The 19506-nt window shown below is 46.3% G+C and overlaps 1 protein-coding gene across 3 annotated transcripts in view; it reads left to right on the top strand.

Annotated features, from left to right (window-relative positions):
* LOC127928049 (tubulin polymerization-promoting protein) overlaps positions 1–17239 on the top strand; it is a 33607-nt gene extending 16368 nt beyond the window's left edge. For all 3 annotated transcript variants that reach the window (XM_052514949.1, XM_052514948.1, XM_052514950.1), the window contains exons 3-5: positions 31–375; positions 13889–14042; positions 15221–17239. In XM_052514949.1, coding sequence (XP_052370909.1) covers positions 31–375; positions 13889–14042; positions 15221–15655 — 934 coding nt within the window. In that variant the 3' untranslated portion in view covers positions 15656–17239. The remainder of the gene's footprint in view (positions 1–30; positions 376–13888; positions 14043–15220) is intronic.
* The last annotated feature ends 2267 nt before the right edge of the window (positions 17240–19506 follow it).

Raw genomic sequence — 19506 nt, 5'->3', positions numbered from 1 at the left:
AATAGTGTCGGTCTCTTTCCTCTTCCTCAGAGACAGCATGGCAGATTTTACAGTTCAGACGGCCAAGCACTCCAACCCTCCAATCTCCTCCACTCCCCTGCGGCCGCCCAGCGAACAGCAGTCCAAGGACCGGGCCTCCAAAAGGCTTTCCTCCGAGTCCAACGGGACCAGCGAGGGTGGGGCAGGGTCGCGGACGCCCGTGGAGATAACCGCACTGGAGGAGTCGTTCCGGCGCTTCGCCATCCACGGCGACACACGTGCCACAGGAAAGGACATGCATGGCAAGAACTGGTCCAAGCTGTGCAAGGACTGCGGTGTCATCGACGGAAAAACTGTCACCCTCACGGACGTGGATATCGTCTTCACTAAAGTCAAGTAAGGAAATCTTTTCTAGTAATCTGTGTCCCAAATGGCGTAGTAGAAATCTTGCGGGCATTGTTGCCCTCAGTAACAGTCATGTTGTGGGGGTTGTTGCCAGTCATGTTGGGGGGTTGTTGCCTCAGTCAGTAACAGTCATGTTGTGGGGTTGTTGTTGCCCTCAGTAACAGTCATGTTGTGGGGGGTTGTTGCCCTCGGTAACAGTCATGGGGGTTGTTGCCCTCAGTAACAGTCATGTTGTGGGGGTTGTTGCCCTCAGTAACAGTCATGTTGTGTGGGGTTGTTGCCCTCAGTAACAGTCATGTTGTGTGGGGTTGTTGCCCTCAGTAACAGTCATGTTGTGGGGGTTGTTGCCCTCAGTAACAGTCATGTTGTGGGGGTTGTTGCCCTCAGTAACAGTCATGTTGTGGGGGTTGTTGCCCTCAGTAACAGTCATGTTGTGGGGGTTGTTGCCCTCAGTAACAGTCATGTTGTGGGGGTTGTTGCCCTCAGTAACAGTCATGTTGTGGGGGGTTGTTGCCCTCAGTAACAGTCATGTTGTGTGGGGTTGTTGCCCTCAGTAACAGTCATGTTGTGGGGGTTGTTGCCCTCAGTAACAGTCATGTTGTGGGGGTTGCCCTCAGTAACAGTCATGTTGCCCCTCAGTAACAGTCATGTTGTGTGGGGTTGTTGCCCTCAGTAACAGTCATGTTGTGTGGGGTTGGCCCTCAGTAACAGTCATGTTGTGGGGGGTTGTTGCCCTCAGTAACAGTCATGTTGTTGTGGGGTTGTTGTAACAGTCATGTTGTGGGGGTTGTTGCCCTCAGTAACAGTCATGTTGTGGGGGGTTGTTGTTGCCCTCAGTAACAGTCATGTTGTGGGGGTTGCCCTGTTGCCCTCAGTAACAGTCATGTTGTTGTGGGGTTGTTGCCCTCAGTAACAGTCATGTTGTTGTTGGGGTTGTTGCCCTCAGTAACAGTCATGTTGTGGGGGTTGTTGCCCTCAGTAACAGTCATGTTGTTGTGGGGTTGTTGCCCTCAGTAACAGTCATGTTGTGGGGGGTTGTTGCCCTCAGTAACAGTCATGTTGTGGGGGTTGTTGCCCTCAGTAACAGTCATGTTGTGGGGGTTGGGTCATGTTGTTGCCCTCAGTAACAGTCATGTTGTGGGGGTTGTTGCCCTCAGTAACAGTCATGTTGTTGGGGGTTGTTGCCCCTCAGTAACAGTCATGTTGTGGGGGTTGTTGCCCTCAGTAACAGTCATGTTGTTGTGGGGTTGTTGCCCTCAGTAACAGTCATGTTGTGGGGGGGTTGTTGCAGTCAGTAACAGTTGTGGGGGTTGTTGCCCTCAGTAACAGTCATGTTGTGGGGGGTTGTTGCCCTCAGTAACAGTCATGTTGTGGGGGGGTTGTTGCCCTCAGTAACAGTCATGTTGTGGGGTTGTTGCAGTAACAGTCATGTTGTCATGTTGGGGTTGTTGCCCTCAGTAACAGTCATGTTGTGTGGGGTTGTTGCCCTCAGTAACAGTCATGTTGTTGTGGGGTTGTTGCCCTCAGTAACAGTCATGTTGTGGGGGGTTGTTGCCCTCAGTAACAGTCATGTTGTGGGGGTTGTTGCCCTCAGTAACAGTCATGTTGTGGGGGTTGTTGCCCTCAGTAACAGTCATGTTGTGGGGGTTGTTGCCCTCAGTAACAGTCATGTTGTGGGGGTTGTTGCCCTCAGTAACAGTCATGTTGTGGGGGTTGTTGCCCTCAGTAACAGTCATGTTGTGGGGGTTGTTGCCCTCAGTAACAGTCATGTTGTGGGGGTTGTTGCCCTCAGTAACAGTCATGTTGTGGGGGGTTGTTGCCCTCAGTAACAGTCATGTTGTGGGGGGTTGTTGCCCTCAGTAACAGTCATGTTGTTGTGGGGTTGTTGCCCTCAGTAACAGTCATGTTGTTGTGGGGTTGTTGCCCTCAGTAACAGTCATGTTGTGGGGGGTTGTTGCCCTCAGTAACAGTCATGTTGTGGGGGGTTGTTGCCCTCAGGTCATGTTGTTTGTTGCCCTCAGTAACAGTCATGTTGTTGTGGGGTTGTTGCCCTCAGTAACAGTCATGTTGTTGTGGGGGTGTTGCCCTCAGTAACAGTCATGTTGTGGGGGGTTGTTGCCCTCAGTAACAGTCATGTTGTGTGGGGTTGTTGCCCTCAGTAACAGTCATGTTGTGTGGGGTTGTTGCCCTCAGTAACAGTCATGTTGTGGGGGGTTGTTGCCCTCAGTAACAGTCATGTTGTGGGGGGTTGTTGCCCTCAGTAACAGTCATGTTGTGGGGGTTGTTGCCCTCAGTAACAGTCATGTTGTGGGGGGTTGTTGCCCTCAGTAACAGTCATGTTGTGGGGGGTTGTTGCCCTCAGTAACAGTCATGTTGTGGGGGTTGTTGCCCTCAGTAACAGTCATGTTGTGGGGGTTGTTGCCCTCAGTAACAGTCATGTTGTGGGGGTTGTTGCCCTCAGTAACAGTCATGTTGTGGGGTCATGTTGTTGCCCTCAGTCATGTTGTGGGGGGTTGTTGCCCTCAGTAACAGTCATGTTGTGGGGTTGTTGCCCTCAGTAACAGTCATGTTGTGGGGGGTTGTTGCCCTCAGTAACAGTCATGTTGTGGGGGGTTGTTGCCCTCAGTAACAGTCATGTTGTGTGGGGTTGTTGCCCTCAGTAACAGTCATGTTGTGTGGGGTTGTTGCCCTCAGTAACAGTCATGTTGTTGTGGGGTTGTTGCCCTCAGTAACAGTCATGTTGTGGGGGTTGTTGCCCTCAGTAACAGTCATGTTGTGGGGGTTGTTGCCCTCAGTAACAGTCATGTTGTGTGGGGTTGTTGCCCTCAGTAACAGTCATGTTGTTGTGGGGTTGTTGCCCTCAGTAACAGTCATGTTGTGGGGGTTGTTGCCCTCAGTAACAGTCATGTTGTGTGGGGTTGTTGCCCTCAGTAACAGTCATGTTGTTGGGGGTTGTTGCCCTCAGTAACAGTCATGTTGTTGGGGGTTGTTGCCCTCAGTAACAGTCATGTTGTGGGGGGTTGTTGCCCTCAGTAACAGTCATGTTGTTGTGGGGTTGTTGCCCTCAGTAACAGTCATGTTGTGGGGGGGTTGTTGCCCTCAGTAACAGTCATGTTGTGTGGGGTTGTTGCCCTCAGTAACAGTCATGTTGTTGGGGGTTGTTGCCCTCAGTAACAGTCATGTTGTGGGGGTTGTTGCCCTCAGTAACAGTCATGTTGTTGTGGGGTTGTTGCCCTCAGTAACAGTCATGTTGTTGTGGGGTTGTTGCCCTCAGTAACAGTCATGTTGTGGGGGGTTGTTGCCCTCAGTAACAGTCATGTTGTGGGGGTTGTTGCCCTCAGTAACAGTCATGTTGTGGGGGTTGTTGCCCTCAGTAACAGTCATGTTGTGGGGGTTGTTGCCCTCAGTAACAGTCATGTTGTTGGGGTTGTTGCCCTCAGTAACAGTCATGTTGTGTGGGGTTGTTGCCCTCAGTAACAGTCATGTTGTTGTGGGGTTGTTGCCCTCAGTAACAGTCATGTTGTTGGGGTGGGGTTGTTGCCCTCAGTAACAGTCATGTTGTGGGGGGTTGTTGCCCTCAGTAACAGTCATGTTGTGGGGGGTTGTTGCCCTCAGTAACAGTCATGTTGTGGGGGGTTGTTGCCCTCAGTAACAGTCATGTTGTGGGGGGTTGTTGCCCTCAGTAACAGTCATGTTGTTGTGGGGTTGTTGCCCTCAGTAACAGTCATGTCATGTTGTGGGGTTGTTGCCCTCAGTAACAGTCATGTTGTGGGGGTTGCCCTCAGTAACAGTCATGTTGCCCTCAGTAACAGTCATGTTGTTGTGGGGTTGTTGCCCTCAGTAACAGTCATGTTGTGGGGGTTGTTGCCCTCAGTAACAGTCATGTTGTGGGGGTTGTTGCCCTCAGTAACAGTCATGTTGTGGGGGTTGTTGCCCTCAGTAACAGTCATGTTGTGGGGGTTGTTGCCCTCAGTAACAGTCATGTTGTGGGGTTGTTGCATGTCATGTTGTGGGGCCCTTGTTGCCCTCAGTAACAGTCATGTTGTGGGGGTTGTTGCCCTAACAGTAACAGTCATGTTGTGGGGGTTGTTGCCCTCAGTAACAGTCATGTTGTGGGGGTTGTTGGGGTTGTTGCCCAGTCATGTTGTGGGGGTTGTTGCCCTCAGTAACAGTCATGTTGTGGGGGTTGTTGCCCTCAGTAACAGTCATGTTGTGGGGGTTGTTGCCCTCAGTAACAGTCATGTTGTTGTGGGGTTGTTGCCCCTCAGTAACAGTCATGTTGTGTTGGGTTGTTGCCCTCAGTAACAGTCATGTTGTTTGTTGGGGTTGTTGCCCCTCAGTAACAGTCATGTTGTGGGGCGTTGTTGCCCTCAGTAACAGTCATGTTGTGGGGGGTTGTTGCCCTCAGTAACAGTCATGTTGTGGGGGTTGTTGCCCTCAGTAACAGTCATGTTGTGGGGGTTGTTGCCCTCAGTAACAGTCATGTTGTGGGGGTTGTTGCCCTCAGTGTCATGTTGTGGGGGGTTGTTGCCCTCAGTAACATTCATGTTGTGGGGGGTTGTTGCCATCGGTAACAGTCATGTTGTGGGGGGTTGTTGCCCTCGGGTACAGTCATGTTGTTGTGGGGGGCTGTTGCCCTCGGTAACATTCATGTTGTGAGGGGTTGTTGCCCTCGGGTACAGTCATGTTGTTGTGGGGTTGTTGCCCTCGGTAACAGTCCGGGGGCAGGATTGTTCACTCTGCTGTTTCCCCAGATGCCTGAGGCAGTCGTCATCCTCTACTGCCACAGGGTCCAGGTCATTTCTAGTAGAATGACCTCAATAACAACCCAACACACACTGACTGAACCGTGCTTGTTGTGGGGTTCTGTGTTCGTATGTTCTGTGTTGGGTATTGAATGGTTAAGATATATATTCTGTATGCTTTGAAAGGCATGGGGGTGTATGTCTATCGTGTTGATCATGAGCATTGTGCTCTAAATGCAGGTGAAGGAAGGTGTATCTACAAAGCATGAAGCTAAATGACAGGACAGGGCAGTCTGTTTTACATGTAGTCATATTTGTTTTGTTTTTTTGGGGGGGGGGGTTGCTGTTTGCTCAAGTATGAAGCTTTAATGAAGTGATTTGTTTCATCCTGACTGAGCCCTGAGAGTAGAGATAATTCTGCTAGACAGCGTCAGAACAGACCAGTACTGTAGCTGGAGCGAGGGGAGAGAGCAGTTCATTCACTACCACACTGACCACTGAACATTCCCAAAACAATGAATTTAGCAGTATTCATTTTGTTATTATGTTTCAGCAACAAAAAAACACGGCATTAGCCATTTGCAAAATGCAGGAAACTAGCTCCATGGCCGAAATGTACTTTAAAACTGCAACATTTTCTCTCAGCTGCATGGCATAATGTGTACATTTTGCAGGAAATTAGCTTTAAAACGGAAGAAAAAAATTGACGGCTGCTGTTGTCAGAGAGAGAGAGAGAGAGAGAGAGAGAGAGAAAGAGAGAGAGAGAGCGAGAGCAGAGATTTGTGGGGGAGGGAATGTGTTCTGAGCTGTTTCTGAGGCATGAGCAGAGCTGAGCTGGGGAGGTGTGTTCATTCACTACCACACTGTGACAATGAATTTAGCATGCCAGAGAGATTTGCAAAATGCAGAGCTCCAGAGTACCTTTCATTTTTCTCTCAGCTGCATCAGAGAGTCAGAGCTCAGACAGCGAGAGAGAGAGATGAAGAGAGAGAGAGAGAGTCAGAGCTCAGAGCAGCTGGGGAGCACCAGAGACATGAAGAATTCAACAGAGAGTCAGAGCTCACACAGCGCTAGCAAGGACATGAAGAATTCAACAGAGAGTCAGAGCTCACACAGCGCTAGCAAGGACATGAAGAATTCAACAGAGAGTCAGAGCTCACACAGCGCTAGCAAGGACATGAAGAATTCAACAGAGAGTCAGAGCTCACACAGCGCTAGCAAGGACATGAAGAATTCAACAGAGAGTCAGAGCTCACACAGCGCTAGCAAGGACATGAAGAATTCAACAGAGAGTCAGAGCTCACACAGCGCTAGCAAGGACATGAAGAATTCAACAGCTTTATGGCCACTGTCTGATGACTGTGGCTCCGTTAATTCCACATTTATTCAGGGGGGAAGTTGTCTACTGTACCACTGGGTTTCTCTGCCATGCTATAGCCTATGTAATGAGTCTCTGTGTTCGTGGCATTTCATGCCAGTGATGATCCTTCCCTCTCACTGACGAGACAACCTGGACTCAGAGCATTTTGTATTATTCTGTACGTAAAGCCGAGACACTCCATTTAATATGATGTTTCATTTCGTATGGTATTTATTATTTGTGGATGTCCATCACCCATTTCATATGATACACTACAGTACATGACCAAAATCATGTTGACACCTGCTTGTCGAATTATCTCATTCCAAAGTCATGGGCATTAATATGGAGTTGGTTCCCCCTTTGCTGCAATAACAGCCTCCACTCTTCAGGGAAGGCTTTCCACTAGATGTTGGAATATTGCTGCAGGGACTTGCTTCCATTCAGCCACAAAAGCATTAGTGAGGTCGGGCACGGATGTTGGGCGATTAGGCCTGGCCTGTAGTCAGCGTTCCAATTCATCCCAAAGGTGTTGGATGGAGTTGAGGTCAGGGCTCTGTGTAGGCCAATCAAGTTCTTCCACACCATCTCAACAAACCACTAACATGCTGAAACGGGAAAGGCCTTTCCCCAAACTGTTGCCACTAAGTTGGAAGCACCTCTTGAACATCAGCCTCATCTCCACTGTCACTTTCCAACCTTGTTGAGGATGGCTAGTTGTCAGGCTCAAAAAGCCTCACATTTGTCCGGATGGCCACCAATTTTTCAACCCTTGTATTGGTCAGCCTGTTGCGTGCTTTGGTGTGTGTGTTCCCAAACAAGGACAAATTGCGCTCTGAGGCGGCTGATGTTTGTGGGGTTTGGAGGATGATGGAGGCAACAGGGGAAAGAGCCTCAGATCCACAAAGTCCCTTCCACCAGGTGGCGGATGATATATGTTGGCACGACTACCATATTGCATCTCCATCCCTAAGCCCTTGCTTGGAAGTGTACTTCGCCAGACTACCAAGAACCTTGCCCTCATCCAGGCCAAGGTGGCGAGACACGGTAGTGATGACACCATAGGCCTAGTTGATCTCTGCACCAGACAGGATGCTCTTGCCAGCAGACTTGGGGTCCAACATGTGAGCTGCGGCATGTATGGGCTTCAGGCAGAAGTCTGGACACTTTTTGATGTATTTCAGAACTGAAGTTTCCTCTGCTTGGAGCAACAGTGAAGTGGGCAGGGCAGTACGGATTTCTTCTCTTACATCTGCAAGCAGAGTCTGAACATCAGACAGGATGGCATTGTCTCCCTCAATCAGTGCAATGGCTACTGCTATAGGTTTCAGGAGTTTCAGGCTGCTTACCACTCTCTCCCAAAATACACCATCCAGGAGGATGCTCTTGACGGGGCTGTCCATATTGGCAGACTGTGATATGGCCATTTCTTGGAGAGACTCCTTCCCCTCCAGGAGACTGTCAAACATGATGACAACACCACCCCAACGGGTGTTGCTGGGCATCTTCAATCTGGTGGTCTTATTCTTACACTTTGCTTGGTGAGGTGGATTCCTGCTATAACTTAATGACCCTTCACATACTTAACCATTTCCTTGGCTCTCTTGTAGAGTGTATCCATTGTTTTCAGTACCATGATGTCCTTGAGGAGCAGATTCAATGCATGAGCAGAACAGCCAATGGGTGTGATGTGAGGGTAGGACTCCTCCACTTTAGACCAAGATGTTTGCAGCATTGTCTGTCACCAGTGCAAATACCTTCTGTGGTCCAAGGTCATTGATGACGGCCTTCAGTTCATCTGCAGTGTGGAGACCAGTGTGTCTGTTGTCCCTTGTGTCTGTGCTCTTGTCGAATACTGGTTGAGGGGTGGAGATGATGTAGTAGATAGCTTTCTCTATGATTTGCATGACCATCAATTGAACTCTGTTGAACTCTGCATCCAGCAAATTAGTAGATAAAGCATGTCTGGTTGGAGGGGTGTTTGCTGTGTGAAGAACATTCAGAAATCTCTTCCAATACACATTGCCTGTGAGCATCAGAGGTGAACCGGTTGCATACACAGCTCGAGCAAGACATTCATCAGGGGTATCAGATAAATGTTTATGGAAACAGGTGAATTAACACTCCTTAGTTAGCAGGTTCAAGCAAGCTAAAACCCACATGGTATCAAAAACTAACTAGCAGAAATTGTTAACAAGTTAGAAATGATTTAAACACACTTTGCTGTAGGTTACTATTTACTAGTTAACAAAAAAATAATGTATGTCATATAAAATATATTCACCCCACCCAGTATTGTAATCAAAACTTACCAGGAAGCATGTAGTCCTTGGCTCAGACAGTGTAGTAGTGTGGGCTCAATAGCATCTCATTAGTGTGCAAGATCTTGAGAATCAGCTGTACAGAATGCGCTGTGCATGCAGAGGGTTGCAATTGCCTTATGTGTATCCCACAAAAAGGTTCACTGTTATAAGCTAACTTTTTTGATGAATTTAAACAAAATTCCTGGGCTTGACTTCCCATGATAAATTTCCGGAAAGTTTCCGACTCTTTGCAACCCTACTTAACCGATGATTTTTACGCTCTACGCACTTCAGCGGTCCCGTTCTTCGAGCTTGTGTGGCCTACTACTTCGCAGCTGAGCCGTTGCTGCTCCTAGACGTTTCCACTTCACAATAACAGCACTTACAGTTGACCGTTGCAGCTTTAGCAGTGCAGAAATTTGACGAACTGATTTGTTGGAAAGGTGGCATCCTATGACGGCGCCATGTTGAAAGTCACTGAGCTCTTCAGTATGGGCTATTCTACTGCCAATGTTTGTATATGGAGATTACATGGCCCTGTGCTTGATTTTATACACTTGTCTGCAATGGGTGTGGCTGAAATATCCGAATCCACTCATTTGAAGGGGTGTCCACATACCTTTGCCCATGTAGTGTATGTTACGAATTACAATTCGTATTATATGTTACGAACGTGGAAAGTGTACAATATATTATCGAATTTGCAAAATGTAGGATGTGCTACGAATTCTAGATAGGTGGCTAACTTTAGCTCGGCTAGGGATTAGGGTTAAAGTTAGGTTAAAGGGTTAAGGTTAGGGGAAGGGTTAGCTAACATGCTAAGTATTTGCAAAGTAGCATAAAAAGTAGTAAGTAGTTTAAAAGTTGCTAAAATGCTAAAGTTATTCGTGATGAGATTCGAACTCGCAACCTTTAGGTTACTAGATGTTTGCGTTATACACCCACCCATCTACCCCGACCAAACCACCCTACTTTCATTTTTGCCTTAAGTAATCATCTGTCTTATGTAACCATACCAAACAACATATCATACAAATTTGAGTGTAACGAATTTACCTTTACTATGTTACGTCTAGTCTATGAGACCAGGCTGGACCTGCTGTAGTTCAGTACTATGGTGTCTACTGCCTACCCCAACCCCAACCCTACTGTGGTGAGCCAGGCAGCTGGATAGATGTTTTTTTTCTCCAGTAAAAACATAAGAAAGTAAAAAATTACGCCCCATCCCATGTTTAACACGGTATAAAAACTATATCCGCACAGTCTAGAACCGAAAGGCTTACCAAACGGCTAGCCACTCATTTGAATGATTTGTCCCAACCAGCCCCCACCACAGATCCAGAGCTGTGTGTCAAGCTTCTCAGTGTAGGAGTGCTGATCTAGGATCAGGTCCTCACCCTGTCCTTATTTGTCAGAGCAGCTCACAGATCACTGCTCCTGTACATAGCCCATTTGTAAATAGCCCATCCAACTACCTCATCCCCATACTGTTATTTATTTATTTTGCTCCTTTGCCTCCCAGTATCTCTACTTTGCACATTCACCTTCTGCACATCTATCACTCCAGTATTTAAATGCTATATTGTAATTATTTCGCCACCTTCGGCTATTTATCACCTTACCTCCCTTATCTTACCTCATTTGCACACACTGTATATAGACGTTTTCTATTGTGTTATTGAGTGTATGTTTGTTTATTCCATGTGTTACTCTGTGTTGTTGTTTGTGTCGCACTGCTTTGCTTTATCTTGGCCAGGTCTCAGTTGTAAATGAGAACTTGTTCTCAACTATCCTACCTGGTTAGATAAAGGTGAAATAAATCAAAAAGGAAGTTATCTAAAAGGCTAAACTGATCCTAAATCAGCACTCCTACGCTTTGTAGATGCTGTTTGATATGTCTGATTCCTTAGCAAGCTCCTGACAGGGTCATTTGAATTGGTTTCCAGAGGACACAGAGCCCTCCTCCTCCTCCTCCTCCTCAGACACAACGTGCCAGCTGGAAGTCCTATGTCCCACCTGACATTAGACAGCATGGAACAGACGGAGGAATGGAGCTCTCAACTGTTCAACACTGACGGATCGGCCCAAACAAAATCACTCACTGAAGGAGTCAATTTAATAATAAACCCCAAACACGCCTGTTTACTGTAGCTTGTTGCTATGACAGCAGGTTACCCGGGGAGACTGTTTGGCTTTACAGCCTTTTGTTTAGCAGATTTATCACCACAGCAATGGTTGTTTGTATTTGTGTTACTATGCACGACGACGTCTGAACGGAGAAGCAGAATGGTGTATAGTCAGTTTAAACAGCCGTACGCATGGACCCTTGAAGGGGTGGATGTGATTGGTTGAGCTATAATAACACCTGACATCATGTTGATGACTACTAGGCTGCGTACCAAATGGACCCTGGTTGAAAGTAATGCATCATTTAGAGAACAGGGTCCTATTTGAGGGTGCTATTTGGGACACAACCCTAGTAGAAAGCAGAACACGGAACACCAGAAAATCTAAAAACTCTGTAGCCGAGAAGTTCACTTTCACACATAAACACATCGTCTGTCTCTGTCCAGGCAGTGCCTAAGATGCTTCTCCCTGTGTCTGTCTCTGTCCAGGCAGTGCCTAAGATGCTTCTCCCTGTGCCTGTCTCTGTTCAGGCAGTGCCTAACATGCTTCTCCCTGTGCCTGTCTCTGTTCAGGCAGTGCCTAAGATGCTTCTCCCTGTGTCTGTCTCTGTTCAGGCAGTGCCTAACATGCTTCTCCCTGTGCCTGTCTCTGTTCAGGCAGTGCCTAAGATGCTTCTCCCTGTGTCTGTCTCTGTCCAGGCAGTGCCTAAGATGCTTCTCCCTGTGTCTGTCTCTGTCCAGGCAGTGCCTAAGATGCTTCTCCCTGTGTCTGTCTCTGTCCAGGCAGTGCCTAAGATGCTTCTCCCTGTGTCTGTCTCTGTCCAGGCAGTGCCTAAGATGCTTCTCCCTGTGTCTGTCTCTGTCCAGGCAGTGCCTAAGATGCTTCTCCCTGTGTCTGTCTCTGTCCAGGCAGTGCCTAAGATGCTTCTCCCTATGTCTGTCTGTAGAGCACACCATCACACAGCTGTGCACGCAGCAGGGCCATCAGATAGCTGACATGTTGATGCTATCACACAGCAGGGCCATCAGACAGCTGATATGTTGATGCTATCACACAGCAGGGCCATCAGATAGCTGATATGTTGATGCTATCACACAGCAGGGCCATCAGATAGCTGATATGTTGATGCTATCACACAGCAGGGCCATCAGATAGCTGATATGTTGATGCTATCACACAGCAGGGCCATCAGATAGCTGATATGTTGATGCTATCACACAGCAGGGCCATCAGATAGCTGATATGTTGATGCTATCACACAGCAGGGCCATCAGATAGCTGACATGTTGATGCTATCACACAGCAGGGCCATCAGACAGCTGATATGTTGATGCTATCACACAGCAGGGCCATCAGATAGCTGATATGTTGATGCTATCACACAGCAGGGCCATCAGACAGCTGATATGTTGATGCTATCACACAGCAGGGCCATCAGATAGCTGATATGTTGATGCTATCACACAGCAGGGCCATCAGACAGCTGATATGTTGATGCTATCACACAGCAGGGCCATCAGATAGCTGATATGTTGATGCTATCACACAGCAGGGCCATCAGATAGCTGATATGTTGATGCTATCACACAGCAGGGCCATCAGACAGCTGATATGTTGATGCTATCACACAGCAGGGCCATCAGATAGCTGACATGTTGATGCTATCACACAGCAGGGCCATCAGATAGCTGATATGTTGATGCTATCACACAGCAGGGCCATCAGACAGCTGATATGTTGATGCTATCACACAGCAGGGCCATCAGATAGCTGATATGTTGATGCTATCACACAGCAGGGCCATCAGATAGCTGATATGTTGATGCTATCACACAGCAGGGCCATCAGACAGCTGATATGTTGATGCTATCACACAGCAGGGCCATCAGATAGCTGATATGTTGATGCTATCACACAGCAGGGCCATCAGACAGCTGATATGTTGATGCTATCACACAGCAGGGCCATCAGATAGCTGATATGTTGATGCTATCACACAGCAGGGCCATCAGATAGCTGATATGTTGATGCTATCACACAGCAGGGCCATCAGATAGCTGATATGTTGATGCTATCACACAGCAGGGCCATCAGATAGCTGATATGTTGATGCTATCACACAGCAGGGCCATCAGATAGCTGATATGTTGATGCTATCACACAGCAGGGCCATCAGATAGCTGATATGTTGATGCTATCACACAGCAGGGCCATCAGATAGCTGATATGTTGATGCTATCACACAGCAGGGCCATCAGATAGCTGACATGTTGATGCTATCACACAGCAGGGCCATCAGATAGCTGATATGTTGATGCTATCACACAGCAGGGCCATCAGATAGCTGATATGTTGATGCTATCACACAGCAGGGCCATCAGACAGCTGATATGTTGATGCTATCACACAGCAGGGCCATCAGATAGCTGACATGTTGATGCTATCACACAGCAGGGCCATCAGACAGCTGATATGTTGATGCTATCACACAGCAGGGCCATCAGATAGCTGATATGTTGATGCTATCACACAGCAGGGCCATCAGACAGCTGATATGTTGATGCTATCACACAGCAGGGCCATCAGATAGCTGATATGTTGATGCTATCACACAGCAGGGCCATCAGATAGCTGATATGTTGATGTTATCTCATGGCTTTGTATACAGTGTGGTGGATTCTCCTTTGACACTCTCAAACTGTGATGAGGGGCATTAAAATGACAAGCCAAACCATGTCTCCAATGGCACCCTATTCCCTTTTTATACTGCACTACCTTTGACCAGGGTACTCAATAGGAAAAAGGGTGTGATTTGGGACACGCATCCCCATGTTTATGATGTAACATGGAGACAGAGGTCAACGTCAACAGCAGTAGAATTCTCTCACTGAGTTCCACAGACTCTTCACTCTGTGACATCGGTAGTTTTGACATTTCTAAGTGGCTGGTTGGTTGTTTCTACATTTCAGGAAGAAATCGTGTCGCACCATCACGTTTGACGAGTTCAAGGCAGCGGTGGGAGAGCTGGCCAGCAAGAGATTCAAGGAGAAAACGGGAGAGGAGGCGGAGGGGGAGGTCTTCAGGATGATTGAGGGGAAGAAACCGGTCATTAAAGGAGTCACGGTAAGGTCCCAAAGCAGCAGGAAATGACATCCAATAGTACTGACCTACAACAGATATGAATGAATACACGTATACAGACACAGTGCATTCAGAAAGTATTCAGACCCCTGGACTTTTTCCACTTTTCGTTACCTTACACTTATTCTAACATGGATTAAAATAAAATCCCCAATCTACACACAATACCCCATAATGACAAAGCAAAAAACAGGTTTTTAGTAGACTAGTCAGGGTGGAGGGAAAGATGAACAGAGCAAAGTATAGAGAGATCCTTGATGAAAACCTGCTCCAGAGCGCTCAGGACCTCAGACTGGGGAGAAGGTTCACCTTCCAACAGGGCCACGACCCTAAGCACACAGCCAAGACAACACAGGAGTGGCTTCAGGACAGGTCTCTGAATGGCCTTGAGTGGCCCAGCCAGAACCCGGACTTGAACCCGATCGAACATCTCTGGAAAGACCTGAAAATAGCTGTGCAGCGATGCTCCCCATCCAACCTGACAGAGCTTGAGAAGATCTGCAGAGAACAAAGGGAGAAACTCCCAAATATGCCAAGCTTGTAGCGTCATACCCAAGAAGAATCGAGGCTGTCATCGCTGCCAAAGGTGCTTCAACAAAGTACTGAGTAAAGGGTCTGAACACTTATGTAAATGTGATATTTCCAAAATCTGTTTTTGCTTTGTCATTATGGGGTATTCTGTGTAGGTTGATGAGGAGAATTAAAAAAAAATCCATTTTGTAATAAGGCTGTAACGTCACAAAATGTGGAAAAAGTCAAGGGGTCTGAATACTTTCTGAATGCACTGTATGTATGCTACAGACCAATGTAAGTAAACCTTGTCCAAGCCAGAACGGCCCATAGGGATCCTGTAGCGTGAGGCATCTTGATGTACCAGTACACCCCCTGGACAGGATGCTAGTGACCACTGTGATGTGTACATAGAAACAACTGCTGGGTATGACTCGGGATGCGTCCCAAATGGCACCCTAATCCCTTTATAGTGCACTACTTTTGACCAGGGCCCATAGGGTAGTGCACTACTTTTGACCAGGGCCCATAGGGTAGTGCACTACTTTTGACCAGGGCCCTTAGGGTGCTATTTGGGATGGATTCTCAGAACAAACTCAAGTCGTCATCATGCATGTCCTTTTTTAATGTAACTTTCTTTCTGTCCACAGAGAGCGGTGGCTTCTCCCACCGTGTCTCGTCTGACGGACACGACCAAGTTCACTGGGTCACACAAGGAGCGCTTTGACGAGAGTGGCCGTGGGAAGGGGAAGGCAGGTCGCGTGGACATGGTGGACACATCCGGGTACGTCGCAGGATACAAACACCTCGGGTCATATGAGAAGAAAGTCACCAAGCCCACCGGGCCCCCTGGAGGAGGGCACTCTGGAGGGGCACTCTGGAGGAGGGCCCCCTGGAGCCGGGCCCCCTGGAGCCGGGCACTCTGGAGGAGGGCACTCTGGAGGAGGGCCCCCTGGAGCCGGGCACTCTGGAGGAGGGCACTCTGGAGGAGGGCCCCCTGGAGCCGGACCCCCTGGAGCCAAGCCAGTGTGAAGAAAGAAACAAACAGAAACATAAGACCAACTACTAGGATAATAATTTTCTAAAGAAAGAACTCCATGAAAGCACAACAAAACGATAGGATTTCATATTTTCTCACCCATCTTGTTTTCTTTTCGCGAGTGGGATGTTTTGAGTTCCTCTCTTTTTTGTTATGTGTGAGAACTGGAAAACTGTTTACATCAATTTTTACAGCTGGTACATTCCTGACAGATCGCAAGTTACTGCCAAAGGTTCAAATGAAGCCACCAACCAACAAGGGAAACAACTGTTTTACTCTGCATTCTTTGAAACCTCTTCATGATGATAGGCATCTTCACATATGTATTATAAGCACTATGAATAACACCATGCCAAGAAAAACTAATAAGAGAAGGAAGGGTTCGCCAAATGATTTAACAAGATTGCACTTTGCTTTAGATGGGCAATAGCTTCTTTTCCCATTTTTAGTTGAAGAAACACGTCCTTAATTTCATACTTTTTAGTTAGTTGAATGTCTATTGGCATAAACTGGTGAAGTAGATATACTGGTAGGTTGTTATATTGATCAAACCATCTTCAATATCAACTTTCTGCCTTTCCTCTGGTCAATGAGGTCTGCTGTATGAGTCTTCATCTACTGGCTGTCTGAGTCTTCATCTACTGGCTGTCTGAGTCTTCATCTACTGGCTGTCTGAGTCTTCATCTACTGGCTGTCTGAGTCTTCATCTACTGGCTGTATGAGTATTCATCTACTGGCTGTATGAGTCTTCATCTACTGGCTGTATGAGTCTTCATCTACTGGCTGTATGAGTATTCATCTACTGGCTGTATGAGTCTTCATCTACTGGCTGTATGAGTATTCATCTACTGGCTGTATGAGTATTCATCTACTGGCTGTATGAGTCTTCATCTACTGGCTGTCTGAGTCTTCATCTACTGGCTGTCTGAGTCTTCATCTACTGGCTGTCTGAGTCTTCATCTACTGGCTGTCTGAGTCTTCATCTACTGGCTGTCTGAGTCTTCATCTACTGGCTGTATGAGTATTCATCTACTGGCTGTATGAGTATTCATCTACTGGCTGTATGAGTATTCATCTACTGGCTGTATGAGTCTTCATCTACTGGCTGTATGAGTATTCATCTACTGGCTGTCTGAGTCTTCATCTACTGGCTGTCTGAGTCTTCATCTACTGGCTGTATGAGTATTCATCTACTGGCTGTATGAGTCTTCATCTACTGGCTGTCTGTTCTCCTTTATACTTCATCATAGTTTACACATATTGACGACAACATCGTTTGCCTTCAATTGTTCTTAAAATAACTAAACCTTTAAACAGGATATGTAGAAGTTCTGTATCTTCCTGTCTTTAGCTACGTATATCATATGAATGATAACATTTTATTTTTGTTCATTCTACTGTCAGATATCAAGTTTGTTATCTATGAGTCTTAACTTCCCTTTCTTGTGAATTTTGCTTTTATAAACGTTCTGTGAAGTTATATCGATACTGTACCTTATGTATTTACAACACAAGGAGAAGAATACTGCTAGAATGATTTCATATCCTAAGGCCACGTCTTGTCTGGTTCATTCTGAAACCCTCATCAATTATTTACACCCAACATATTAAACGACAATAGGTAAATGACCCTGACATGATTATCTCTAATCATTCATCTAAATCACACACACCAACTTGATAAGGCTCCACAGTTTGTTCACACTATGTCCGCTTGTATTCGCTGGACCTCTGAAACTAAGAGGTGAGCTGGGTTGTTCGGGTTTGTATTTTTCAATATTTAACTGATATGATATTGCCGTCAGATTTCTATAGTTGTAATATATTGGTGGTAAGAGTGTGTATATTTCTAAACATGTGGCCGCATGGCTTCATTTAAGACACTGACCTGCGTTTGTTTTTCTTGTCTTGCTGTATCTTATGCATGAAGTCATGGAATGCTACTACTTGACCATTAACAATATGAAACAGACAACATATTTCAGAGGTCTCATTTCAACCTGCTGTGTTAGTGACTTGCTCTGCTCCTACGTTCTGGCAGAGTAGTCAGACCAATGGAATTAAAACTAAAACAACTTCACTTTGACAGGAGGACCAAGTTGTGGTTACATTGTGAGTGTACAGAGACCATAATAGATCCTATAAATGCCTATGTATAGACTAAGAATATCAAAGGAGACATTTGTGGCCAAGGAGTTGGGTGACATTATCAGGTGATATCATTGACCGTACATGCAGAAAAAATCTATAGCTTGGTGGAACCAGCCTGATCATTACGTTCACTATGAAAGAGAATGATGAACCAGCCTGATCATTGCGTTCACTATGAAAGAGAATGATGAACCAGCCTGATCGCTGCGTTCACTATGAAAGAGAATGATGAACCAGCCTGATCGTTGCGTTCACTATGAAAGAGAATGATGAACCAGCCTGATCGCGTTCACTACCAGTTCACTATGAAAGAGAATGATGAACCAGCCTGATCGTTATGAAAGAGAATGATGAACCAGCCTTCACTATGAAAGAGAATGATGAACCAGCCTGATCATTGCGTTCACTATGAAAGAGAATGATGAACCAGCCTGATCTCTGCGTTCACTATGAAAGAGAATGATGAACCAGCCTGATCATTGCGTTCACTATGAAAGAGAATGATGAACCAGCCTGATCGCTGTGTTCACTATGAAAGAGAATGATGAACCAGCCTGATCGCTGCGTTCACTATGAAAGAGAATGATGAACCAGCCTGATCATTGCGTTCACTATGAAAGAGAATGATGAACCAGCCTGATCGTTGCGTTCACTATGAAAGAGAATGATGAACCAGCCTGATCGTTGCGTTCACTATGAAAGAGAATGATGAACCAGCCTGATCGTTGCGTTCACTATGAAAGAGAATGATGAACCAGCCTGATCATTGAAAGAGAATGATGAACCAGCCTGATCGCTGCGTTCACTATGAAAGAGAATGATGAACCAGCCTGATCTCACTCACTATGAAAGAGAATGATGAACCAGCCTGATCATTGAAAGAGAATGATGAACCAGCCTGATCTGTATGAAAGAGAATGATGAACCAGCCTGATCGTTGCGTTCCACTATGAAAGAGAATGATGAACCAGCCTGATCGTTGCGTTCACTATGAAAGAGAATGATGAACCAGCCTGATCGTTGCGTTCACTATGAAAGAGAATGATGAACCAGCCTGATCTCTGCGTTCACTATGAAATGGAACCAATTAAGAGAAATGATGAACCAGCAATCAGGCTGGTTCCACCAGGCTACAAAATCAAATGTCAGCAATTTGAATTGTATCAAATGGATGCATATGAAACTAGAAGGTTTTACATTCTAAATGAAAAAGACTCCTATGCCATAGATACTACAGGTAGGTACATATGACTAGTGACTTCATCAGTATTGTTTGTGACCCTTGAACTCTTGTCTTTGAAGAAGTTTTAGAGAAACCTTTTTAGTGTAAACACTGTTATCCTGACACTTTCTACGGCACACACTCAACAGAACACAAAAGGCAGGGTAATATAGTACTGTGATGTTTGATGGACAGACTGTATGAGGTGAAGGGGATGAACAAAGAAGTAGACTTTTGTAGGACATATATTTTTCCAGCATAATGACATAATGTTGCTTTCATACTGGTCACCCTACCTTAGCCTCCGCTGACCAATAAGACTCGTGCGTTGATTGAGATCAACACCTGTTAACTAGTTGAATCGTAATCACTTTAGTACGATTTGTCTTGTGTGCTTAATGCCAAATACTGTGCACCTTTTCGTGTGGAGAAGCAAATCCTTCTTGTTTTTTCAAAAAATAACTTGTTAATGTGCGATTATTGTGACCTGGTGCATGCTTTGTGTTTTGGTTCTTGTTCTCGAG

Source organism: Oncorhynchus keta, unplaced genomic scaffold (genome assembly GCF_023373465.1).
Source record: "Oncorhynchus keta strain PuntledgeMale-10-30-2019 unplaced genomic scaffold, Oket_V2 Un_scaffold_2042_pilon_pilon, whole genome shotgun sequence".
Taxonomy (NCBI): Eukaryota; Metazoa; Chordata; class Actinopteri; order Salmoniformes; family Salmonidae; genus Oncorhynchus; species Oncorhynchus keta.
The sequence above is the reverse complement of the archived record's forward strand: the minus strand, read 5'-3'. Positions and strand labels throughout refer to the sequence as shown.